The 27,036-nt window shown below is 35.3% G+C and overlaps 1 protein-coding gene across 3 annotated transcripts in view; it reads right to left on the bottom strand.

Moving 5' to 3' along the window:
* LOC145664814 (uncharacterized) overlaps positions 1 to 27,036 on the bottom strand; it is a 106,372-nt gene that overhangs the window by 3,375 nt on the left and 75,961 nt on the right. For 2 of the 3 annotated variants that reach the window (XR_014127523.1, XM_081731804.1), the window contains one exon: positions 9,607 to 11,431. The exons of the other annotated variant lie outside the window; for it this stretch is intronic. Coding sequence is in view for 1 of the 2 variants with exons in the window: in XM_081731804.1 (XP_081587930.1) it covers positions 11,372 to 11,431 (60 nt within the window). In the remaining variant the exon portion in view is untranslated. Of the gene's footprint in view, positions 1 to 9,606; positions 11,432 to 27,036 lie in introns of those variants that run through there. 3 annotated transcript variants of the gene reach the window in all.

The raw sequence follows: 27,036 nt of genomic DNA, 5'->3' as shown, positions 1-27,036 counted from the left end.
TTAACATAAATGGGATAAGGATAGCTACCGTTAGTCACCGTTACCCGTGAAGATGTTAACGGATTGACGCTATTAACGAAAATGGGATTAGGAAAGCTATCGTTAGTTACCGTTACTCGTGAAGATGTTAACAGATTGACTCAATTAACGAAAATGAGATAAGAATAGCTACCGTTAGTCACCGTTACCCGTGAAGATGTTAACGGATTGATTCCATTAACGGAAATGAGATAAGGATAGCTACCGTTAGTCACCGTTACTCGTGAAGATGTTAACGAATTGACTCCATTAACGAAAGTGGGATAAGGATAGCTACCGTTAGTCACCTTACTCGTGAAGATGTTAACAGATTGACTCAATTAACGAAAATGGGATAAGAATAGCTACCGTTAGTCACCGTTACCCGTGAAGATGTTAACGGATTGACTCCATTAACGAAAGTGGGATTAGGGAAGCTATCGTTAGTTACCGTTACTCGTGAAGATGTTAACGGATTGACTCCATTAACAAAAATGGGATAAGGATAGCTACCGTTAGTCACCGTTACCCCTGAAGATGTTAACGGAGTGACTCAATTAATGAAAATGAGATAAGGATAGCTACCGTTAGTCATCGTGACTCGTGAAGATAACGGATTGACTCAATTAATGAAAATGAGATAAGAATAGCTACCGTTAGTCATCGTGACTCGTGAAGGTGTTAACGGATTGATTCCATTAACGGAAATGAGATAAGGATAGCTACCGTTAGTCACCGTTACTCGTGAAGATGTTAACGGATTGACTCCATTAACAAAAATGGGATAAGGATAGCTACCGTTAGTCACCGTTACCCGTGAAGATGTTAACGGATTGACTCAATTAACGAAAATGGGATAAGGGTAGCTACCGTTAGTCACCTTACTCGTGAAAATGTTAACGGATTGCCTCAATTAACGAAAATGAGATAAGAATAGTTACCGTTTGTCATCGTGACTTGTGAAGATGTTAACGGATTGACTCCATTAACGAAAATGGGATTAGCAAAGCTATCGTTAGTTACCGTTACTCGTGAAGATGTTAACAGATTGACTCAATTAACGAAAATGGGATAAGAATAGCTACCGTTAGTCACCGTTACCCGTGAAAATGTTAACGGATTGACTCCATTAACGAAAGTGGGATTAGCAAAGCTATCGTTAGTTACCGTTACTCGTGAAGATGTTAACGGATTGACTCCATTAACATAAATGGGATAAGGATAGCTACCGTTAGTCACCGTTACCCGTGAAGATGTTAACGGATTGACGCTATTAACGAAAATGGGATTAGGAAAGCTATCGTTAGTTACCGTTACTCGTGAAGATGTTAACAGAATGACTCAATTAACGAAAATGAGATAAGAATAGCTACCGTTAGTCACCGTTACCCGTGAAGATGTTAACGGATTGGTTCCATTAACGGAAATGAGATAAGGATAGCTACCGTTAGTCACCGTTACCCGTGAAGATGTTAACGGATTGACTCAATTAACGAAAATGGGATAAGGGTAGCTACCGTTAGTCACCTTACTCGTGAAAATGTTAACGGATTGACTCAATTAACGAAAATGAGATAAGAATAGTTACCGTTTGTCATCGTGACTTGTGAAGATGTTAACGGATTGACTCCATTAACGAAAATGGGATTAGCAAAGCTATCGTTAGTTACCGTTACTCGTGAAGATGTTAACAGATTGACTCAATTAACGAAAATGGGATAAGAATAGCTACCGTTAGTCACCGTTACCCGTGAAGATGTTAACGGATTGACTCCATTAACGAAAGTGGGATTAGCAAAGCTATCGTTAGTTACCGTTACTCGTGAAGATGTTAACGGATTGACTCCATTAACATAAATGGGATAAGGATAGCTACCGTTAGTCACCGTTACCCGTGAAGATGTTAACGGATTGACGCTATTAACGAAAATGGGATTAGGAAAGCTATCGTTAGTTACCGTTACTCGTGAAGATGTTAACAGATTGACTCAATTAACGAAAATGAGATAAGAATAGCTACCGTTAGTCACCGTTACCCGTGAAGATGTTAACGGATTGATTCCATTAACGGAAATAAGATAAGGATAGCTACCGTTAGTCACCGTTACTCGTGAAGATGTTAACGAATTGACTCCATTAACGAAAGTGGGATAAGGATAGCTACCGTTAGTCACCTTACTCGTGAAGATGTTAACAGATTGACTCAATTAACGAAAATGGGATAAGAATAGCTACCGTTAGTCACCGTTACCCGTGAAGATGTTAACGGATTGACTCCATTAACGAAAGTGGGATTAGGGAAGCTATCGTTAGTTACCGTTACTCGTGAAGATGTTAACGGATTGACTCCATTAACAAAAATGGGATAAGGATAGCTACCGTTAGTCACCGTTACCCCTGAAGATGTTAACGGAGTGACTCAATTAATGAAAATGAGATAAGTATAGCTACCGTTAGTCATCGTGACTCGTGAAGATAACGGATTGACTCAATTAATGAAAATGAGATAAGAATAGCTACCGTTAGTCATCGTGACTCGTGAAGGTGTTAACGGATTGATTCCATTAACGGAAATGAGATAAGGATAGCTACCGTTAGTCACCGTTACTCGTGAAGATGTTAACGGATTGACTCCATTAACAAAAATGGGATAAGGATAGCTACCGTTAGTCACCGTTACCCGTGAAGATGTTAACGGATTGACTCAATTAACGAAAATGGGATAAGGGTAGCTAGCGTTAGTCACCTTACTCGTGAAGATGTTAACAGATTGACTCAATTAACGAAAATGGGATAAGAATAGCTACCGTTAGTCACCGTTACCCGTGAAGATGTTAACGGATTGACTCCATTAACGAAAGTGGGATTAGCAAAGCTATCGTTAGTTACCGTTACTCGTGAAGATGTTAACGGATTGACTCCATTAACATAAATGGGATAAGGATAGCTACCGTTAGTCACCGTTACCCGTGAAGATGTTAACGGATTGACGCTATTAACGAAAATGGGATTAGGAAAGCTATCGTTAGTTACCGTTACTCGTGAAGATGTTAACAGATTGACTCAATTAACGAAAATGAGATAAGAATAGCTACCGTTAGTCACCGTTACCCGTGAAGATGTTAACGGATTGATTCCATTAACGGAAATGAGATAAGGATAGCTACCGTTAGTCACCGTTACTCGTGAAGATGTTAACGAATTGACTCCATTAACGAAAGTGGGATAAGGATAGCTACCGTTAGTCACCTTACTCGTGAAGATGCTAACAGATTGACTCAATTAACGAAAATGGGATTAGGAATGCTACCGTCAGTTACCGTTACTCGTGAAGATGTTACCGGATTGACTCAATTAACGAAAATGGGATAAGGGTAGCTACCGTTAGCCACCTTACTCGTGAAAATGTTAACGGATTGACTCCATTAACGAAAATGAGGTAAGAATAGTTACCGTTTGTCATCGTGACTTGTGAAGATGTTAACGGATTGGCTCAATTAACGAAAATAAGAAGAATAGCTACCGTTAGTCATCGTGACTCGTGAAGATGTTAACGGATTGACTCAATTAACGAAAATGGGATAAGGATAGCTACCGTTAGTCACTTTTACCCGTAAAAATATTAACGGGTTCATTCCATTAACGAACTCTGCGGAGATAATCGTTCTAGCAATCTGCTGGAAGAAAGCAAAATACAAAATAAAAAAAGATCGCTTTAATTCAACAGTTATTGTGTGAAGTAACGTACGTTCGTACGGGCAAATGTACTAATACGCCTTCTAGCGTGATCCTAATAACTTACAAATACTGTCTATCAGAATTCAATCTTTAAGTTTATCCTACGTAAATAATTAGTACTTCCTACAATCTTTTAATGTTATAATAAAATCAGAAAATAAGATTTGGAAATCCTTTTAGGTAGCTAAGGTTGAAGACCTTTCACAAACAGCTTTCTTGTTGGAACGACTTCGTGTGTGGTGGTAACTAAAGAAGATGGCGGTGAAAAGTGGGCGGATTATGATAGGTCTCCGTGCCTTGGGAGGAAGGGAGAAAAAGAAACGATGGAGTTATTAGATTAATATCTAATGGTAAGGTTCTTCTTCTTCCTCTCCTCAGAGGATTGCATTTCACTAACACATATGAATATAAGACTAAAGATCTACGTATGGGGTTTTAATCATGACTGGAAGTGCAATAACCAATTATTATTATTATTATTATTATTATTATTATTATTATTATTATTATTATTATTATTATTATTATTATTATTATTATTATTATTATTATTATTATTTGGGATACGGTGGCACACTGATAAAGCTCTCACTTAAAATGAGGGGTCCGTGGTACAATTCTAGCTTATGTGGGTTTGCGGTACAGTCCGCAGCAAAAAAACCTGCAACATGAGTATATAAATTTATTGTGAAACGACGAATTCTTTAGCTCCAAAATAAGTGTGCAGGGGAGGACGCCGATGTTTCTCCTGGCGTGATTCGTGCCACTTAGACATTATGTTGATTAGTGATGCGCACGAGACAAGATTTGTGGCTGTCTCGTCTCGAAAATGTGCTGTAAAAGTGATGTCTCAACTCGAAAAATGTATATTTTACTATTGGAAAAGCCATGTCTCGACTCGAATATTGTCAGGAAAATCCTGTCTCGACTCGTCTCGTGCGCATCCCTAATCTTGATTCCCTGCGCTGTTAGCCGTAGTTTCACAATAAACTTACAAGCTCATGTTGCAGGTTTTTTTTTTCTTTTTTTGCTGCGGACTGTACATAATACCGTGTCTGTGTGTTGTCTACGGGTTATTCCAGATTCTGATTTCATCAATTTTCTTTAATGATCAGTTACTTTCTTTTAATAATTCGTTTCCTTGAGCATAAGCGAAATAAGTAAAACTTTCTAATTTATTTGAGTACTATTATTATTGAATAAAGAGTTGAGAAAAAGACTAATGAAATGCTTTGTGTGGAGTATTGTACTGTATGGGGGGCAAAAAGCATGAACATTACGCAAAACTGATTAAAAATGGCTAGAAGTTTTCAAAATGTGATTGTGGAGAAGAATTAAGAGAATTAGCTGGGTCGAGCTGAAAAATATATGTACCTGATTCTGTAGCAGATTGTATTGAATTTAACAAAATAGAAGTATTAAACTGATTTTGGTCAGACGTTCAATGATCGACAGCTTAGAAGACAACTTATAAAAAGGAAATAGTGTTTTTTTTTTTTTTTTTTTTGATTTAGAATTGTATCTTCAATCGAATTTCTTCAGTTTTGTATTTTTTTAAAAATCAAAACATATAGTGTAAATAAATCTCTTAATTGTGTAATAATTTAGTTCGCTTTATTCAATAAACAATATTTCGTTCAACTGAGTGTCACAGGAGTAGCTTATGGTCGAAACTTCTGATTCTGATAAGCTAAATTTATTGAATTATAATACTGTAAAAAAATTTTAAACCATAATAAAAATGTAATACAGTTTAAGGGCTATGAATTGGTGATTTTCGCTTTAAGAGATTTTTACGTTATCTGACCAGGATCCAGCAGTAGTCAGTTAACATTGATTCTACTGTATATAAAAATGAAACGTTTGAGAGCTAAATCCACCTAGACTGCTGGTCCGATTTTGAAATTTTTGGTTCATATATAGACCATGACCTAATTAGATTTTATCGCATTAGTTTTCCCGAAGGACGAATACTAAGTGGATAAAGAGGGTTAAGTATATATAACAACTCATGACCTCTTCAAGTTAGAAAGCTGAAACTCAGTACATAAAATCTTTATTATAAACAAGGGGAAACATCGCCTAGAGTTTTTGGAAAGAAAATTAAGCGAGGAGCGGGAATTTTCAATATAAATAAAAGTTAATGTAAAGATGTTTAACAGCCAAATTCTCCTAGATCCTGCACCAAATTTGATTAGTTTTGACTTACGTATTTGTCACAGTATCGATATGGGAGTGAGAAGTAGTTGAGTGGTGAGGATATAAAGAGGTGACATGTATAAATGATCTAAAACGGCCGATATTAGTGGCCAATTAATAATTTTTGCGGTCATTGAGATGTATAGTGACACTCTCGATGCCGTTTAAGTCGTCACTCATCTGTCGTTGGCATTGGGATGAGGAGTGGGAAAGGGTAACGTAAAAATAATCGAGAAGGGATATGAGGATATGAGGAGAAGTGATACAAGGGTGAGATTACGAATTTTTATCATAACACTTTCGTTGAAATGGATATGCTAATGGGGTGAATCGATTCAAATACTTTTCATTTGTCTATTCTCCCAGTCGAAGAACGGACGTTTTAGCTAGTATATGGTAAACTGTAAATTGTGGAACTAGAGTGAAAGGATAGATTGAGAATCAGCATCACCGGCGCACTCAGAGCGGGGGGTCCAATGGGTCTCCACCTAAAAAACTCCCTAACTCAGTACACATTTGTACACCTTTTCAATAAAACTATACTTGTTTAACAGGAAAATAATTGATGTAGCACGAAAATTTGTTTTTACACTTCATCTGTACTCTTTCTCTCATAAAAAACAATCTAGTTTTATGATTTTCCCTCCTGAAAATATAGGTGAAAGCAGGGGTAAAAGTGAGGGAAAACGCGGGGAGACGCCGTCCCACCACCTCCAAAAATATGTACGGCTTACCCCCAGTTCCTAAAAAATTACAATGGGCAAAGATAGGCAGGGGACGGTGGGACGTCATGCCACTACCTACCGTTCCTCTACCTTTTCAGATCCACTTTTTAACCCTGGGTGAAAGTATTTTAAATTACTTACCATCTTTTCAGACAGAATAGTACCCGTTCAATACTATATAAACGTAGTGGCTTATAGTATTGGACCTCTCCGAACAAAAAATTCTGGATGCACTCCTGATCAGCATTAATGTTCTATCTTCATTTTAAAAACTGGAAAATTATAACGTCATTGCAACTTGCACGTAAATGTCAATGAATGCTCCTCTAATATGAGGCATTCTGACTTTTTTATATAGTATCAAGATGCCTGACATTTCATAGCAGATATTAAGGCCGAAAAAAGTGCCAGGTTCTTCTATTATAGTTTTTTCTGCTCTTTTTTTTTTCAAAATACTTTTCTTTTAATCTTCCACCTTCCGTTATGTTTTTACTCTTTTGTATGATCATTACCTCTCCTCTGGCTCTGCAATCCTTTAATTAACCAATGAAATAAAGCCGTCCACCCACTGACGTCTTCTCTACATACACACACACACACATACACTCACCCACTCGACAACTTTGCTTTTCCAGCAGAAGGGTGGGCGGCCTCAAACGGGGCAACAAACCCTGACCTTGCAATGAGTGACCTTGGGTTGGGGGTTTTTCTTGTGTTATAAGACCACTACCAACTTACCTATCTACCTGCCTATTTATACAACTAACGTGCATGCTGCTATATACTTCTTTTATTATTATTTTTCAGCTTTTTGTGTGTGTGTGTGTGTAGTAGTCGTGAAAAAGTAAAAGTATCTTTTAAAAAAATAACAAAACTGGAAGCCGACAGTGCATCTAGACGACCTTGGAAAAAAAGGTTTTTCAGCCATTAGTGACTGGTAATTCTGTTATCGATTAAGAATATCCTCCTTGGCAATGGTATTGAATGAACTTATGGCCCCTAATTCCCTTTTTTCTTGATTTTTAAAGCCGTTTAACTATTTTTTTAATAGATGGAAAGTTTTTCTTTTTACTTTTTCTTTATTTTATCTTTTTCTTCTTCTGCTAACAAAAGGAAAAGTTTTTGAAACGTGTAAGAAATTACTCACTAATCTGCATTTTTTTTTAAAAAAATAATAATTTCCTTTTGTTATATTCAGCACTCATTTGTCTATAAACAAATTATTATTGGCGCCAAAATATTTGGTTTTGACAGTTCAAACACATTAGCAACTTTATTTTTAAGAGAGCAAAAATAAATAAATAAATAAATAAATAAAATAAAAATAAGCCAAACAAAAGTGTTTCTTTGTTAGGCTTTGCTGTTGCTTTTGTTTAACTTTGTTTCCATTAATTACCGATAGTTCTACATTTCAAATGTTCGTTAAGAAGGCTTTTTACCATCTTCTGTTGACGTTAATTAGAAGTTTTATTCATTCAGTGTATTGTTTACATTTAATTGTATGTAATTTTGATTGAATTGAAAAGACTGAATGTTTTATCCCACATTTTCTGATTTGTAGCTCACAGCTTTTTTCTTGTTTCTTTCTTTCTTTCTTTCTTTCTTTTTTCTTTTTTTTTTACGAGTAAGGAGAAATATTTTTTTCCACATATTCTGACTTCAATTTAATGTCAAGAAATGTAATTATATTGTATTTAGTAATATTATGCATAGTCCGGAAGTTGAATATACGATTAATAAATAGTTACTTTAGAAGGTAAATTATGTTAAGAATTTGGGTGTAACATAGGATCAAAATTATCATTTAATAATCACGTGAATTATATAGAGAAACTAGTCTTTGGCTAGCTGGGGCTCCGCCCCCAGACTCCCACGTTTGCTCGGCCTACGGCCTTGCACTTCTTAAACCCACAATTCTACCGAATTTCGAATTTCTTTCCCTATTTCAATTATCTAAAAATGATAAGATTCTGTGTCCCAAGAAAACACCCGTTTAAATAACAAAGGAATTTCTTCATACCCTCTTTAGACTTCTTAAAAATTAAAAATATTCACTTTTAGCAATTTTCCTGTGGGTTAGTACCGGAAGACTACAATCATGCCAAATTCAATCATTCTAATCCCACCGGAAGTGCCTAAACATTTTGTGGTGTAGATGTTTAGTGTAAATAACATGGAAGAGATTTTTCAGTTTCCCTAAAAACCACTCTAAATTTGAAAATTTTTATTTTTGGTGATTTAGTTAGTAAACGCTGGCAAAAACGTACAAGCATACCAAGTTTTAAGATTTTATTCCAATTCGAAGTACCTAAAATATGAGAGTATAAGTTAAAAAAAAAAACGCCTATTTAAATAACATGGGGAATTCCTTCATCCTGCTTTAGACTTCCTAAAAAAATTAAATATATTTACTTTTGACATTTTTTCTGTTGGTTAGTCCCGAAAAGCTACAATTATTCAAGTTTCAACTTTCCACGTCAATCGGAGGTATCCTATATCAGTCAGTACATGTAGTTTTTTTATATACTTAGAATTAAACGGCGAGACAAACATCTTGCCATTTGAAGGCGGCGCTCCAAGTTCCCTTTAAAAGCTGCTAGCAAATGCGAGGCGAACAGTATTGCCACGTTGATTTTGTAACACATCCACGTCCATCCTCTGCCACCTGATCGCGCTATAATTCATCTGCTTAGCCATAGCCACACCCCTTAGCACTCGGCAACGTTGCGTCAGAGCTTGAGTTTTATTCGTTTAGCTGAAATGCCAAGATGTTTGTCACAGACTTTAGGATGTACATACAAACAGTTAGGTTTTATTAATAGAAATGTAGTAAACTTAAAAACAATTGATTCTAGTGAAGCTTTATTTAACAGTTTATTAAGAAGTAAATTGGAATACAGATCCTTAATATAGAAAACTTTGATCTTCTCCCAATCTAATAAAATAGAAGCAATTCAAGATTTTTACGTTACTTATATTTCCAGAAATATAGAGTCTCAGCTATTAGACAGGATATAATACCAGAATGTGTTAAATGAATTTTGTTATATCAAATTATCTACTAGACAAAGAATAAATGACCAAATATTTTTATACAAACTTATTAGAGGTACGTATATATGATAATGGTTCATTTTTGAGTCTAATTAAATTTAATGTAAAAATGGTAAATACTTGACAGAGATAGTTATTATTAAATGATACACCTAGAACTGAGTATTACAGAAATTCATCATCATTGGTTCGAATGTGCAAAGTATATAATATTATATCACAGAAATTGTTGTGTTTATATTTTACTATGTAATACCAAACTCACTGTCAATTATTCCGTTAGAATGTTTAATAACTTTCTATAAAATGTACTTGTTATATAGATTAGTTCTTTATAAGCAGAGGTGCCAACCAAGGGGGGGCTATGAGGCAAACTGCGTCATTGAAATATTGGGGGGGGGGTAAAAATCTATATAAATATGTTTGAAGGGGTGTTAATATTAATCGAAAAGAATATTTTTTTCATGGAAGAACACCTACGGATATACAATTGGGGGGTGCGTCATGGCCATAAGGGGGATGGTGGGCACCACTGTTATAAGTGTGTTAATTTTATGTATTTTTGCTACTGGAGCTATTCCAATTTTAAATAATTTGTTAGAAGATTAATTGTATAATCTTTATTCATATTCCTATTATTATTTATTTCTTGTAAATCTATTATAATAGCAAGATTGTAAAATATTTTATTCAGTTCTTCTGTAATTGGAAAATATATTCTCTGTTGAAGACAATAAACAAATAAATAAATTTTTCACAGCACTTTTGGCCTTAGGCTGCTATAGGATTTAACATTTTAATATTACACAACAAGAGTTACATATAAGCTTAAACATAAAAGAAAGATCTTAAGTCAATATGCATAGAATTGATGTACATCATTTATAGGCCATAGGTCAACATAATTGTGTAGCATAAACGTACGAAAATACACTAAATATGTCACAACCAGAAACGTACGAAAATACACTAAATATGTCACAACCAGAAACGTACGAAAATACACTAAATATGTCACAACCAGAAACGTACGAAAATACACTAAATATGTCACAACCAGAAACGTACGAAAATACACTAAATATGTCACAACCAGAAACGTACGAAAATACACTAAATATGTCACAACCAGAAACGTACGAAGATACACTAAACATGTCAAAACCAGAAACGTACGAAAATACACTAAATATGTCACAACCAGAAACGTACGAAAATACACTAAACATGTCACAACCAGAAACGTACGAAAATACACTAAATATGTCACAACCAGAAACGTACGAAAATACACTAAATATGTCACAACCAGAAACGTACGAAGATACACTAAAAATGTAAAAACCAGAAACGTACGAAAATACACTAAATATGTCACAACCAGAAACGTACGAAAATACACTAAACATGTCACAACCAGAAACGTACGAAAATACACTAAATATGTCACAACCAGAAACGTACGAAGATACACTAAACATGTCAAAACCAGAAACGTACGAAAATACACTAAACATGTCACAACCAGAAACGTACGAAAATACACTAAATATGTCACAACCAGAGACGTAAAAGAAAGCCAAGGTGCCACAGTTGTAGAATGTTCGTCTCTGATGCGTGGGGTCTCTGGTTCAATCCTAGCTCTCACCAAGTGGACTTCGTAGTGGGTATACGTGTATTTCCTCCTTGCCTACACTCTGTAAAGAAAAAATAGCGACACTTGCTCTAATATGGTTTTCTCAACATACTTTAATCAATATGAATTTTTACATGAATTCCTGATAATATTACAAGGCATATTCCTAATGAGCAGTTCATTCTTAATACTTGCGCCAGAGTTTCAGGCTTTTGACATGAATTTAGTGAATTTATATTCATATATAAGTAGCTATGTGTGTTTTGAGCAAAATTGTTTGTAGGAAGAGTAATTCATAAAACTGAAAAAGATCAACAACAATAGCAGAAAACAAGAAATGGAATTTCTTTAGGGTAAGACATATTGTGTGCAAACATCGAGAAGTACGATACACCAAACTAGTATTTTGTATGTGCACCATGGGCTTCCCGCATTGGTAACAAAGCTATTGCAAAATGCAACCTCGATATCACGGAATAACACCCGGATTATCTGTTCCTTGAATTCCATTCTATTTGAGATAGTTGTTTATTGAAATTTCTACTCATATTGATCCACAAATTTTCAACTGGATTCATGTTGGGTGGGTTTGTAGGAAACACGAGTCTCTAAATAGTCATATTCTTGAACCACGTATTAACAATTTTGGCTCGGTGACATGAAGCATTATGTCCTGGGAAAGGAAGTAGTCCATATCTTCTTCAGAAAAGTCATCTTTAGCTGTTGTAAGAACTTTACGTGCCAGAATTTGAAGATATTTTCGTGCATCAAACGATCCTTCACATATATCCGTCGTTCTGACGTCTTTAACGATGAACCATGCCCATATCATCACTTAGTAACTGAATATTTGAATCTCTTAAACAAAATCATTGTCAAGTTCGTTGCTTGTTCGTATCCACAACTTCACACCACTATCGTTTCCCACTATTCTAAACTTCTTTTCAATGAAGAAAACGACATGCTTTCAGTTGTCATAAGTCCAAGTTGTATATCGACTCACAAAACTACATGTTGAAGTCCTCTGTGTTTTGTCAGTTTCGACTTTCTACGCGGTTTTTTCTTTGTAATATCCTCTTCATACAGTCAAGACAATACAGTTGTACAAGTAACTGCAGTTCCAAGATCATGTCAAACTACAAAAGCGATTTTTGGGGAAATCACTCATTAAATCTGCGGTGCTATTGATTTCATTTAGCAATCTGCTCTGGGTGATGCTTTCTTTTTTCTTTCACACTGTTGACGAAGGGACGATTTGTTATGCTGTTTGCACTTGTCAATTACTCTTCCTGCCGTAGAATGATGGATTTTCAGAATTCCATCTATTCCTTTAGAGATTTGCCACAACTCACATTTCTTACCCATCTTATTTGTTTACAGTCCACATGTAGCAACAATATCACACACAAACAACACTGCACAACAAAAATTTTGCCACTTGACACACTGTCCAAACAATGAGAAAGCAAAGAACAATCATAAAATGCTATTTACCTCAGCCTACACATCACAAATGCAATGCAGAATTCTTACTACAATAATTTACAAGACGCACTCAGTGCCATCTATCGAAAATACTACTGATACACAAACAATTGACAAGCGATGTCCTACACCACAGGTGTCACAGATAACGCAAATGAACTATCCCACTCTTCATTTCCTTCTATTCCTCTTCTAACGGGCTGCAACTATGGTTTTCTGTGTAAGTTAGTTTGAGAATTGAGGTGTCGCTATTTTTTCTTTACAGAGTGTAGTATACGAAATATACGATTTCCTCGTTGCCCTCACGAAGAAAATATCTATTTTTTTTTAACATGCTGTAAAGTTCAAAAGCTCAGTTACAATAATTTTCTGTTTTGGTAATGATAACATTTTTTTATTTCATTGACTCTAGTAAGATGGCAACGAATCTATGCCTTACTCTCTCTCTTTCTTTATTTATTTGAATTTGAACTGCATCTATCTGTTGTGCAACGAAGAGTAAGGGATGGAAGGAGTAAGTGTACAAGATTTATTTCCGATATTACTCTGCTTCTGAGTAGATGCGCAGATTAAAAGGAAAACTTAACAAAAGTTACTTTATTATTATTACGTGAAATGGAATAAAATCTTTCCGTTTAACAACTATGTCCTTTAGGCTAAGGGAAGCAAATGATTAAGGGAAGTGAATAATGATGGAAGAATAAGTAAAGTGAGATGTGGGGGAAACCGAAGTACCCCCGAAAAAACCCACGGTCACAATGTTGTCGACCACAAATTATATGGCGGGGATCTAATCAAGAACCCCACACACCAGAGTTAAGTGCTTTACCGCTAAACCACCATATCTTCTTTCTTATTGTGTTGTTTTAGTATTTGTGAATATTAAATCTTACAGGTATACTATTTAGGCCCGCACAACCAGAGGGGGCTAGGAGGTCTGGCTCCCCTAAACTTTTCGTGGCCTCTCCAGGCCTTAACACAAAATGTATTATTAATACAAAAAACACAATTTCGCTATTTGTAAGAGAATGTTTAATGACTTGCCCCCCCTAGCATATTCATGGCCCTCCGAATCTCTGTGGCTGGTTGCGGGCCTGATACTATTATTCTAAAAGAAATTAATAATAATAATAATAATAATAATAATAATAATAATAATAATAATAATAATAATAATAATAATAATAATGAAAAAGAAGAAGAAGAAGAAGAAGAAGAAGAAAAGAGAAAAGGAAACGGGATTCGATTTGGTATGACAATGTTTTGCGAGTTTGTAGTGTTTCATTCTACTCACCTATCTAAGGGGACTCCGTTAAACAGCTTTCTACTTTATATCATACGCTGCGCTTTTTCAACCGTAGTAGCCATAGTCACTTTGAGCTTGCAGAGCAGTTTTTTTACATTTGTTTCTAAATTTACGCATGAAATTTTGATCACACAAGCTAATGTATCTTTGGCAGACAATCTAGACACTATGTTTAACCAATAAATTTAACATATTAATCTCTTCTTTCCCTCCTTTCCGTTCCTTACCCAGCTTGTAGTGTTACCAGCTTCTAGTAGCTATAGGTCTACTAGAAATTCGTGAATTTCTCTCTACTACTACAAAACTCTCTCGAAAGCTCAATAGACCTTAATTTTTATTTTTTGCCTATAATTTAATTATATTTTGGGAACATTTTCATACAATGAACGCTTTCTATCATCTCCGTTTACTAACCACTCAACTTTAAACAAAACCAGAAGGAAAATGTAATAAATACGAAAATTGTGAACTTCAATACAGATACGCTAAGGATTTACTGAGCATGGGTGTATATTTTCTAAAAATGCATCTTTTCATATATGCATTTTGTGAAAAACAATTTTCTTGCATTCTGTTTCTCTTTTAAGAAGGTTGAAAGAAAACCACAATATTTAAATATCAGAAGGTAGTTGGGGAATTAAGAATTCTAAGCTTTCATACCCAGTGGCGTACACAACGGGAGTTTCAAAGGTTTAATCCCTCCTGTCCTGCCACGAGATACAAGATTATAGAAAAATAAACATTTACCATACTAATGTATGTACAGAAAAATCACACATGTCCTGAAATGGCATGAGCTTGGGTGTTTGAACTTCTCTTTGAGAAAATGTTGTGTACGCCACTGCTCACAGCTGTAATGATTTTGTTAGTTTGTGTCGTGATGGGATGGAATTATAGGTTACCAGTTTATTGTTAGATATGGATTAATTTCGTTTCCAAAACTTAATAGCCTGCCTTGCTAAAAATAATACAAAATTTACCACTTTTTATTTTCCTTGTTTATTCATAAGTGAAAGGAGATAATGAAATGCAACTTACCACGATCATAGATAATGTTATTCCACAACAGAAAATATGAACCTGAAGAATGTTCAGTGTTGCCATCCATAGAAATCACAGTGTTTCCAGAATAACAACGCCTCGTAAATCTAAGTTACGGCAGCGACTAGAGGAACGAACACAACTGCATTTGGTTACGTATCATATTGTTTTGCTTTCCTGTAAACTACTTTTTAAATAATAGTTGCATTTAGTTTATAACAAACAAAATAGTTTTAAAATACAGTTATTAAAATTAATAATAATGTTGTTTAAAAAATAGTTTGCAGGAATCCAAAACAATATTATACGAAATCAAATGCATTAAGTTCGTTCTTCTAGTTACTGCCTTAACTTAGATTTTAGGGGCGTTGTTACTCAGGCAACACTGTAATTTCTACGGATGGCAACACTGAACAATCTTGAGGTTCATATTTTTTGTTGTAGAATAACATTATCTACGATTGTGATAAATTGCATTTCATTATCTCCTTTCATTTATGAATAAACAAGGAAAAGAAAAATGGTAAATTTTGTATTATTTTTAGTAAGGCAGGCTCTTAACTTATTCCTACGATAGGGTAATAGTTGTTTATGACTTTATGAATCTAGTGTACATACAATAAACATATTATTCGGCCCATCCCGTTTGGGTAATGTCTATTGTGCACGCGCCTTTGCACGGGTTCGATTCCCTGTGCAAGAGCATTAACCATATTATAATAGTTAGATTCCATCTTTAACTATAAACTTCATTGCATTCTAGCTTCGATGCTGAAAAGGAAATGAAATGAAATCTTTGAGTTTTACGTCCCACGGTTATGCCGGTTAGGCTAAAGGAGACGGTGAAGATGAGTAATGAATGAAATGGTGGAATGAAGAAAGTGGGAGGAAACGGGAGAGCCCCGAGAAAACCCACGCACACGGTGTTTGTCCACCACAAGGTTCACTTGGCGGGGGCTGGGATCGAACCCGGAACCCCAAGCACCAGAGGTGAACGCTTTACCACTGAGCCACCTTGGCCCCCTCGATGCTGAAAAGGGCGTCGGAATCCAAACTACATCAATCCCACCGGGAATCGAACTCAAGTCTACCTTATCGTAGCCTCGAAGACGGTCTACATTAATCAGGCCAAGAATTTTGGGACAACTTGTTTGTATACTGAGCAGTACTAAAGAAACCGTGGGAAAATGACAAGTATATCAAATACACAGATTATTTTTTTTATTTTTAAACAAATGCGAAGAAAAGAAAATAATAGTAAATACGAAGTAACTATTACAAGGTGAGTCGTAAAGTTTAAAATTGTCAAAAACAAATATAGATGTGATTTTTTAACTAAAAAAATCCATCATTTTAATAATAATAAAATAACGTGTGTGTGTGTGTGTGTGAGAGAGAGAGAGAGAGTGTGTGTGTGTGTGTGTGTCATGAGATTTATGTATGGACAGTAGTTACCTCGAGTCACCAAAAAAAAAATGTACACAGATAGATCTTTGCCAGGTGTAAGCTCATAGTAAACCGTTCTTTTTTTAATTTCTGCTCCGAAGTGTGTGAAAATATGTATGTTTCTCACAGTTTTTAAGTGCGTATTGCACATATGCCAATTCCATTCCCTACATTTTAGTTATGCAGGCTTACATAATAACAGAGGATAAATATCTTGACAATGGACTTTCTATATATATATATATTTTTTTAAAAATAAAATCCAAGTTCTGAATTAAGATCCAGAAATGAAGGGCAATAAAATGAAACACGAAATTTCGTATTTATTATCCCTATTTAACATTTTCTACGTACCCTGTAATGTATACATACGTAAATCTTGGTTCAATTCTCAGCGCGGCCGTTGAATTTTCAGCGCTGCTTGAGCCTTATGAGGCAGTTAAGGTGCAGGGTTCTCTTGAATGAAGGTCCCATGCACTTCTGTCTTGAAAGAAACATGTTAGAATTATCTTGCATTATGGCGCATTTGTTTGCCTAGTACGTGAATTCGGCAACCTTATTACCAAAAAGACACTAAATTTATTATTATTATTATTATTATTATTATTATTATTATTATTATTATTATTATTATTATTATTATTATAGGTAGTCTAGAAAGTAGTCAGCAATTTGCGTATGACATAATGTTAGTATGTCAAATCTCATTGTATATGTATCTCAACGAGTCAGATTCAACATAATTTGACAGTTAATAGTTGAAGCTAGTAGATGAGAAAGAAATGTTGAAATTATTACATAAAAACGTAAAATTTTAAGCCGTGAATATAAGTAAACTATCCGTAAAACTGCACCATATTTTATAACTTCATTTGAATAAAGTTGCAAGTCCTGTACAGGGTCATGAAGAAATTTGTCCTGTTATGGGCTCAGGGCGGATCTAGGACGGACTTCTGGGGGGACAGTGGGTCAGGCCTGTCCAGGGGGTCTAGGAGGCCCCCTAAATTTTTCTGGCCCCCTGAAATTTTCACGTTAGGTTTGCAAATGAACTATAATATGGTGATAAACTATAATATGGTTTGATCGGGCCTCCCCTAACTTCAGCCTGGCCCCGTCTACATTTTTGGGCTGGCTACCGGCCTGCAGAGGGTTGTAATACTGCTACTTAGAGCTCTTTTAAGATCTCCAAACTCTGGGATGGGTTTTATTTATATATAAAATAAGAAAGTTTCCTCTTCTGGGGGGGACGATTGCCCCCTGGATCCGCCACTGTATGAGCCAGATATGCTATCAAAAACAAGAGCTAAAGTATGATTCAGTCGCTTTTGTTCCAGAAATCTCGATGCCCAAGATGCTCACCAGTCACTGTAACGTGGATGATATTTTGGCAAAAGTTGAGCAAAACCAGCACCGCCAGCACGTAAGCAGTCATCAGATCGCAAACATACTCACCAACAGCGCTAATTCATTTGGAGAAAACTGTCTATATAACGAAAGTCAACGTTTTTGTGCCTTATGATCTGACTCAAAAACATTTACTCAATCGAATGTCTATCTGTAAATCTCTGCTGAAACGTAACGAACTCGAGACATTTTTTTAAAAGCAATTGACCACAAGTAAAATAACATACGACAATAATGTGCATTAAATATCGTGATCGAAGCAAGGAGAAAAGAGGCTCCACAGTCTGTGGCAAAGCACAAAATGACGTCCAGGCAGTGTTCCTGGTTTCCTTAAGAAAATTTCCCTCGACTAACACAACATTTTTCCCTTTTGTTATCAAATTTTCCCTAATTTGTTGAGTTCAATATCACAGAAGTTACGTGATAAAATTAATTTAGCTATATTAAAGGAAATGCCAGCCAATCCCATTTCATTTATTCATTTACTTTTTACTGCTATGTTTTATTTTTTCCCTTTGCTTTCTTAAAACAAAATATGCACACAAATACACCCAGCCAACGACGGGTGGAAATTATGCTACTTTGAACACACACACACACACACAAACTATTGCTCTTATATTGATTTTTTTTTTTCTGAAGAGCAAAGAAAAATTTAAGCATTTATATTGATCAATCTGTCAGTGCGAGAATTTCCCGGGATTTTCACGTTTTATCGAAATATTTTCTTTTTCCCTTTTTGTTAAATTTTACCTATGAAATTTCCCTAGATTTGGGAAATTTCCCTCAAACTACGAACACTGCGTCCAGGAAGGTTATGCTGTGCGTTTGTTACGATTCAAAGGTTATCCTAGATCAGGAGTGCTGTCGCTGGGCAGAACGATAGATTTGAATTCGTACTATCGATAATTAGTACAAGTGCACCTAATAATTGAAAAGGAACGGTCAGAACAGGTCAACAGAAAGGGTGTCGCACAGAGGCTGCCGTAGAAGGTGAAAGCTGGGAGGCAGACAGAATCCAGACTGTGGTAGGTATATGGTAGGCATGAGATTACTATAAACTTGCAAAAATATATTAAAAAAATAGCTTAAATGATTTATGTTATTTAAAAAATTGTGGGGCCTAGGGTTCCCAGCCCCGGGCTAGATCCTCCACTGGTATCACATATCACGCTGACGGCACCAGACTGCACACATTTTTAACGATAAGTCAGAAATTGAGGGAACTTGACTGGGAGTTTTTAATGCACCCACTATACAGCTTGGACCTAGCACCGTCCGAATATAATTTGTTTAGGTCTCTGCAGAACTTTCGAATTGGTGTTAAGTTAGTTTCCAAAGTGGCCAGTGAAAAGAGCTTGTCACAGTTGTTTGACCCGAAACCACAATGTCCTATAACGTCGAAATTATTGTGTTTCCGGAAATATGGAATAAAGTAAGTCATAGAATAAAACGAGACTAAATGTGGTTTCATAATGTTCCTTTCAAGTCACAATAAATGTATTTTGAATTCTGACCCTCAAAGGCACAATACCTTTTAGACAACCTATTATTATTATTATTATTATTATTATTATTATTATTATTATTATTATTATTATTATTATTATTATTATTATTATTATTATTATTATTATTATTATTATTATTATATGCTAATTTTGGAAAGAATTTGCATCTTTCATGAATAATAGGAATGGTAGGTCTAGTTATGTATTTGCCTATATCGCGAATTTGACAACTGCGGTAAGTTGCCAAGGGGAAAGCGCTGAATTTGCCATCTTTCTTATTAAGGCAAACATTTTTGAACTTGCTTGTATCTCGAAAATTGCTTTGAATTCAATAATAGTTCCACTATTCCAGAAAGTAATCATTTCCAATGAACTTAAAAAGTTCGTTATTGAATTTTCAGTGTCTGTCAGTGTGTATCTATTTGCGGTTTTTTTTTTTTTTTTTTTTTTTTTTTGTATTTTGAGCCCTCTATTCTATAGAGCATCAGAAAATATCTCAAAGAATTGATGGAATTTTTCGCGTCACTCTTACCGTTCCCGAGATATTGGCCAAAACATTTCCGATTTCGCGAAATTTAAAGAGCCATTTCTCGGGAACGGTAAGTCATAGAAAGATGATGTTGGTGTTTGTAAATACCTAAGAGGATGGTGAAGTTTTTGGTACCAAATTAGTAACCAGTGGCCAATGGTTATATCTGCATTTTCAGTATATATACGGTGATATGAAGTGATAGCTGAATATAGCTAATTCAATAGATCCCCTAACACGCAGGTTCCAGTATTGTCTATTATCTATTATCTATTGAATTTAATCAAAGATGTAATTTATATAAATTTCGAAAAAAACAATTCTTTTTAAGTTAGTTCTGACCAGGGATCTTATAAAATATAGGATCTGCCCTTACTTACAACAAAATCTTGAAGCCATACGTCACAGTTTCGCCACCCCTAATTTGCCCACTCTGCTCAATAGGATCGCAATGTTTTGAGCCAACAATCATGGCGGAAGCTTAAGTAGCCAATCAGGCGATGCAAGAAACGAGAGTAGCCAATCAGACTTGGCGATGCTCGGTTGTTTTTGAGCTTCATTGATTTAATAGGATGAAGATACATATGGGCAGATCCTCTATTTTATAACATCCTTAGTTCTGGCATTAGTTCTCGACGAGCATTCGCAACTGGTTTAGCATTATTACACGTATTGGGAATTTTTTCAAGATTTAATGTAATATACGGTTACATTACCACGAAAACGACATAGGCAATGTAAGAGTTTCAAGAAAAGTGTTACCCAGTCAAATGTAATTGAAGTGCAATAATTACTTGTGCACTGCATCTTGTTATTAATGTCAGATAATTCAATTCAAAGAGACAACCTGGGATTGTAATGGTTCACACTTTTTCTCTCTTTTAGTTAAATAACAAATTACCATTGCCTTGACAACCTCCTGTAAGTGTACAGCAATTTCTTGGAATAATATCGCTTAAATTAATTCTTTATAGCAAGTTTATTACAGATCTTATCTTCCCATACATGATCCTTATAAGTGTTCTTGACACATTTGACTTTATGACTTTAATTAATTAAATAGAAAGTTGTGTGTTTCCTTATTCTCACACTAACATCTAGTGGTGTTAAGCGAAAATATTGCACTTGTAGTTCTCATAACGTTTATGATGTTTATTATGTGATGTTTGTGAAGAAAAAGAAAGCTATATGCTCTTATTAAAATGGCGACAAACTGCATGCGTTGTATGCATAACACGTAATTATTCCAATTCTAAGAATACATATTTTTTGTGCGTGTATTTGTTTTTTTTTATGAACATTTTTAAATTGCATCGTTTCGTATTCTTGCTTTTTTGTAGGCTAGTGGGTTGCGAAAATATACTTCCATTACCTCTCGTAGGAAGATTTTATTTTTAAAGATTTCTTTTGCTAGCTACAGGGGCGAGTCTTACATTACCGGGATATCATAAATACATCAACTGTTTCTTACGAATGGCTAGACCAATTTAGACCAAACTTGGCAAGCACATAGTTGACGTTCCATTTAGTTGCTGTGCCAAATTTGATTAAAATTAGTGAAGATCACATAATAGAAATCAACGGTTGTTCCAAAAGTACAGCTTAGTGCTGTTCATTCATAGATTTTTTTTTGAGAAATCACTTCACCAATCTGAAACAAAATTAAGGCATGAAGAAAATCAAGATAGAGTTGAGTGGTTGACCAAATTCAGTCGAAATTAGTCAAGGATGGTACAGTTGAACGGTTGAGCAAATTCAGTCGAAATTAGTCAAGAATGATATAGTTGAGTGTCTGACCAAACTAAGTCGAAATTAATCAAGCATAATACAGTTGAATGGTTGACCAGATTCAGTCAAAATTAGTCAACGGTGATACAGTTGAGTGATTGACCAAATTCAGTCGAAATTAGTGAAGAATTATATAGTTGAATGGTTCGCCAAATTCAGTCGATATTAGTCAAGGATGATATAGTTGACTGGTTGACTAAATTAAGTCGAAATTAGTCAAGGATGACATAGTTGGATCGTTGACCAAATTTGTTCAAAATTAGTCAAGGGAAATACATTTGAGTGGTTGATCAAATTCGGTCGAAATTAGTCAAGGATGATATAGTTGAATGGTTGACCAAATTCAGTCGAAATTAGTCAAGAATGGTATAATTAAGTGGTTAACCAAATTCAATCGAAATTAGTCAAGGATAATACACTTGAATGGTTGATCAAATTTAGTCAAAATTAGTCAAGGATAATACAGTTGAGTGGTCGATCAAGTTCAATCAAAATTAGTCAAAGATGATTTAGTTAAGCGGCTGATCATATTCACTCAAAATTAGTCAAGGATGATATAGTTGAGTGGTTGACCAAATTAAGTAGAAAATTAGTTAGGTATGATATAGTTGAATGGTTGACCAAATTTAGTCGAAGTTTGTCAAGGATGATATAATGGAGTGGTTGACCAAATTCAGTCGAAATTAGTCAAGGATGACCCAGATGAATCATTGACCAAATGTATTCAAATTAGTCAAGGATAATACAGTTGAGTGGTTGACCAAATTCAGTCGAACTTAGTCAATGATGTGAGTGGTTAGCGAAGTTCAATGGAAAATAGTAAAAACCGGAAGCTTAAACCAACTAATGTCTCAAAAGTACAACTCTCGAAAGCTATTGCCAGATTTTTCAGAGAGAAAAAAGGAGGACGGATTTAGAAGCATGGCTATAGATTTTCTGATGTAGGTTGTATTGACATTTTGGCCAGTTGCCCGTTTGCACAGGGTTATCGTAGAGAGTTGAGATTTATTCTATCTTATTTTATTTAACAATAGCTTTCATACAATATGCTACTTGATCCCCGGTTCCATTTGTAAATTTTGAGTTGGACCCCCCTTGGACCCCCCTTGTGCCCTGAGGACAAATTTTTCATTCAAAAGGTGCTTTGCTCCCAACACTAATTTGATATGTATTCGCTCAGTTCCCTTACCCGACCGTTTCCGAGAAATCTGACCCGGAATCTGACTTTGTAATGTCTAGTATGGAGCTCAATTTCTAACTTTTCACGCTTATATCTCCGAAACGACTGTGATCGAGGATGTATCACTTTTCGTGTTATGTTCTTTTGGGACAAAGTATCCAACGGCCATAGTCTCGACTCGAAGTCAGAGTTACACTTGGATAGGTTCCCTCGTAAAACTAACTTACAGATATGTTATAATAATATCTAGGACTATCATTTCTTTTATTTATTAGGAAAAAATGGAGAAATCATTTTACGGGAAAAATAGAAACGTATAACGTGGCAGAAAAACCTAAAACTTAAGGAGAAAACTCAAAATGTTGCAACTGTAAGTAAAGCAAAGAATCCTCCTCCACGTCCGTCACTGCCGAATGGCTTTGACTACTCGGTACCTAAAACTTTGACATGACGGTTGTTGGGCTTAGTAAGATTGTAGGCTGAGTTTGTGATTATCTATGGCTAAATAGGATAAATCAACAAATACATTAAAAGTGTCCGCACCCACATACTTAATTCGCTTTGAATAATTCGACCAATTTAGACGAAAATTGGCATGAGACTAACTAATGATATAGTTAGGTGGTTGGCCAAATTTGATTCACGGACGATTGTCTCGTAAGTTATATTTCTTGACCAAGTCGTACTTTTCTGAAGTTTAAGTTTTCAGGAGCTCTTCGACCAATTTGGTCCGAAGTCAGGATAAATGATACTTACGTGAGCTGCTATATTCAAACAGATCAGTCAAGACATTTTAAATAATTCACAAACTTTGGCATATCGTTATGAATGATGGAAATGTAAGTTTCAGAGTAATATCAGACATCGTGCGTGTAAACAAGGAGACTATTCGCTAATTAAGATTGGAGTTTTACAGGAAAGAAAGCTGTGTGGACTTTCCGTGCGCCATTCCTTAACGGAAAAGTATATACTGCCAATAGTATTTATACATTATTGTCAGGAACGGATAGCCGCTGTTTAAAGGAAGACAAATTTCCTGCAGAATATTATTCCAGAGGGAGGAAGACGGTGGTTCAATTCCCGAGGAAGCTCATTTAGTTCGGTCCCGACGTTAAGCTCTAGGTCCTCGTATTGTACAGCCTTGCTGCTGAACGGGACGCTAAGCCCAACTAAACAACCAAATATCATTCCAGAGGACCAAACATGGGTTTTCCAGTGCGATCTGGAAACCAAGCGACCAAATGTCGAGTGGAGAAGTCCCAAAACACACACACAAATGTCAATAAAATTTAATGAACATTCGTGATTGTTTTCTTTACAACAAAAGAGGTGTTCATTGGGAATTTATACCCAGGGACCAAGCTGTCACTGGGACCTTTTATGTGGACGATCTGAAACGTCTGCTGCAGAGTGTCATATGTGTGAGAACGGGATATTGGAGTGACCTCCACTAGAAGCTGTTACATCACAATGACTCATTACATGACACAGTAATTATTCCACAGTTTTTGGCAAAACAAATAAGTGTTTTATGCTACTATATCCCACATACTCGCCAGATCTGTTTCCCTGTGTACTCAAGATTTTTTGTTTGTTCAGTGAGAGAATATTTAAGGACATTTTTGGACAAGTTAAAATTCAGGACATTTTTGGACATGTTAAACGTCAGGACATTATGGACAAGTTAAACTTCAGGACATTTTTGGATATGTTAAACTTCAAAACATTTTTGAACATGATAGACTTGAGGACATTTTTGGAGAAGTTAAAATTCAGGACCTTTTTGGACATGTTAAACTTCAGGACATTTTTGGATGTGTTAAACTTCAGGACATTTTTGGAGATGTTAAACAATGACAAAAAAAGTCATTTCTAAAACATATTCTAACTCTGATTTAGTTTTCGCAGTGTATACACTTTAAGATCTCCTGAAACGTTGTTAACAGAAATTATGAAACAATACGTATGAAAACTTGTATATCTGTGAAAGTATAATACCTCCCCATGTGCATTCTTCACATCACGGTCCATGTAACAGTAATTAAGTATGTTTTCCTTCTTTAACTATAAAAGCCAGTGGATGTCACTTGTATCATTAAGTGAACAGTATAGAAAAAGAGAGATACATTTTATACTGTGCGTTCTCATTCATCAGACACTTTTTGTCATTGACATTGACATTAGAGATAAACATAAATAAATAAACGCAATATAATAAAAGCATTACGGAGATTTTTCTTATTTTAACCAAATAAAAAAGAAGACGAAGAAACTTTTTTTTTTTTTGCTGTTCACGTCATTTATGTAATTTTACCCTACACATTCTGTCACTGGAGTAATTCGAATCGAGTTTGCGGCTAAATATAATTGAAGAGCAGTTTGATTACAACCAACAGATGCCTTTTTATATGTATTTATATTGTGTTAGCTTTTATAGAAACCTTTATCTTAGCTAATTATTTTCAAAACTGAAAGAAACCAACAGGTCTAACAACAATTTATTTTTTTTATTTAATAAATAAATAAATAAAGAAGTTGAAAGTTTTTTTTTTTTTTAGAAAAGTCTTTCTTTCTTTGACGTTATTTTAGTTATTTTATTTTTATATTTTTTTAAAACAAAATTTTAGTTTGTTGGTGTTGTTTTTGTTACACTGTTTTGCGGTTTTCATATCCTTTGACCTTGAATATTATATAAATTGGTTTATGGGTATTATTATCCTAAACCTACAATTAATTTGTACCATCATGAAAAATCCTTTAAAATCTGTCTTTTTTTTTTTTTAAAGAAAGGAAAATGAAACTTAATTACAAATGGGCGTTACTTAAATCCTTTATTATGTATTTGCACATCATCGTGTCATACTTGGGTAGCATTTTGTCATGCTTGTCTTGTTAGATGCAACATTTGTAATTTGATTTCCGCGGATTTTTATATGAAATGTTTTATGCGAATTCTTTCATATGGTAAGCAGTTTGGTTACCTGACCAGGATAGCAGTGCCGATTTTAGCTGGGGTCACCCCAGCAAGGGCGTCGATTTCTCTGTAAATTTGGGGGGGGGGCATTCAGATGCAGAAGGTATATATATGAAGATTTTAAGACAAATTGCACTCAAATTATGCCAAATATTGTATACTCATAAATGCAATAGGGGCCAACATGAGCTTAGAGGGGCCCAGGCCCCCTCGGTGCCCCCAGGATCGGCGTCCTTAGGCACCAGTATTTTATTTACCGTAGTTAGTTTGTGCTCGCAGTGGAACAGCAGAAAGGAGAATCTCACTGCTCAAGGGCGCCGATCCTGGGGGCGAGGGTGCCCGGGCCTCCCTAAGATCATGTGGGCCCCTGTATTGTATTTATGAATATACAATATTTGGTATAATTTGAATGCAATTTGTCTTAAAATCCTCATATATACCTTCTGCATCTGAATGGACCCCTCCCCCCCAAACAATTTACAGAGAAATAGGCGACCTTGGCAATCTTCAGATTCGATCTCCAAATCGGCGTCACTGTACTCTCCATTTTTTAAAATCCTTATTAACACTCTAATATTTTTCAAAAGTAAAAACTTTGCTTTGTGTATATACTAAACACAAACGAACTACTGTATTTGCTGAGCAAAACAATATATTACCTTTTAAAGAACTACATGCGTGTTACAGTTTCGCCAACTAACACGTATGCAGCTTGTTTTAATGTAATGTATTGTTTTGCTCAGCAAATAGTTTGTTTGTGTTTACTTATTAACAATACTCTCAACAGCAACAATATTTTCAACCCCTCTTAAACGTAATTGAATTTAAAGAATTGAAGCAGGGTTGCCAGTTGCCAATTGTCAAATTGTTATTGATTCATTTTAGCAGGCATGACTGTTAAAAACGTCAGTGTGTGTGTGCTTTATAGTTATTTGATGCACATCTACAATTTATTTGCACATACAAAAACTGCAAAAAGGTGTACAATATAAAGTTATCGTA

The sequence above is a fragment of the Thermobia domestica genome, chromosome 11 (genome assembly GCF_964235325.1).
Source record: "Thermobia domestica chromosome 11, izTheDome1.hap1.1, whole genome shotgun sequence".
NCBI classification, from domain to species: domain Eukaryota; kingdom Metazoa; phylum Arthropoda; class Insecta; order Zygentoma; family Lepismatidae; genus Thermobia; species Thermobia domestica.
This window is presented reverse-complemented; position numbering and strand designations above follow the sequence as displayed.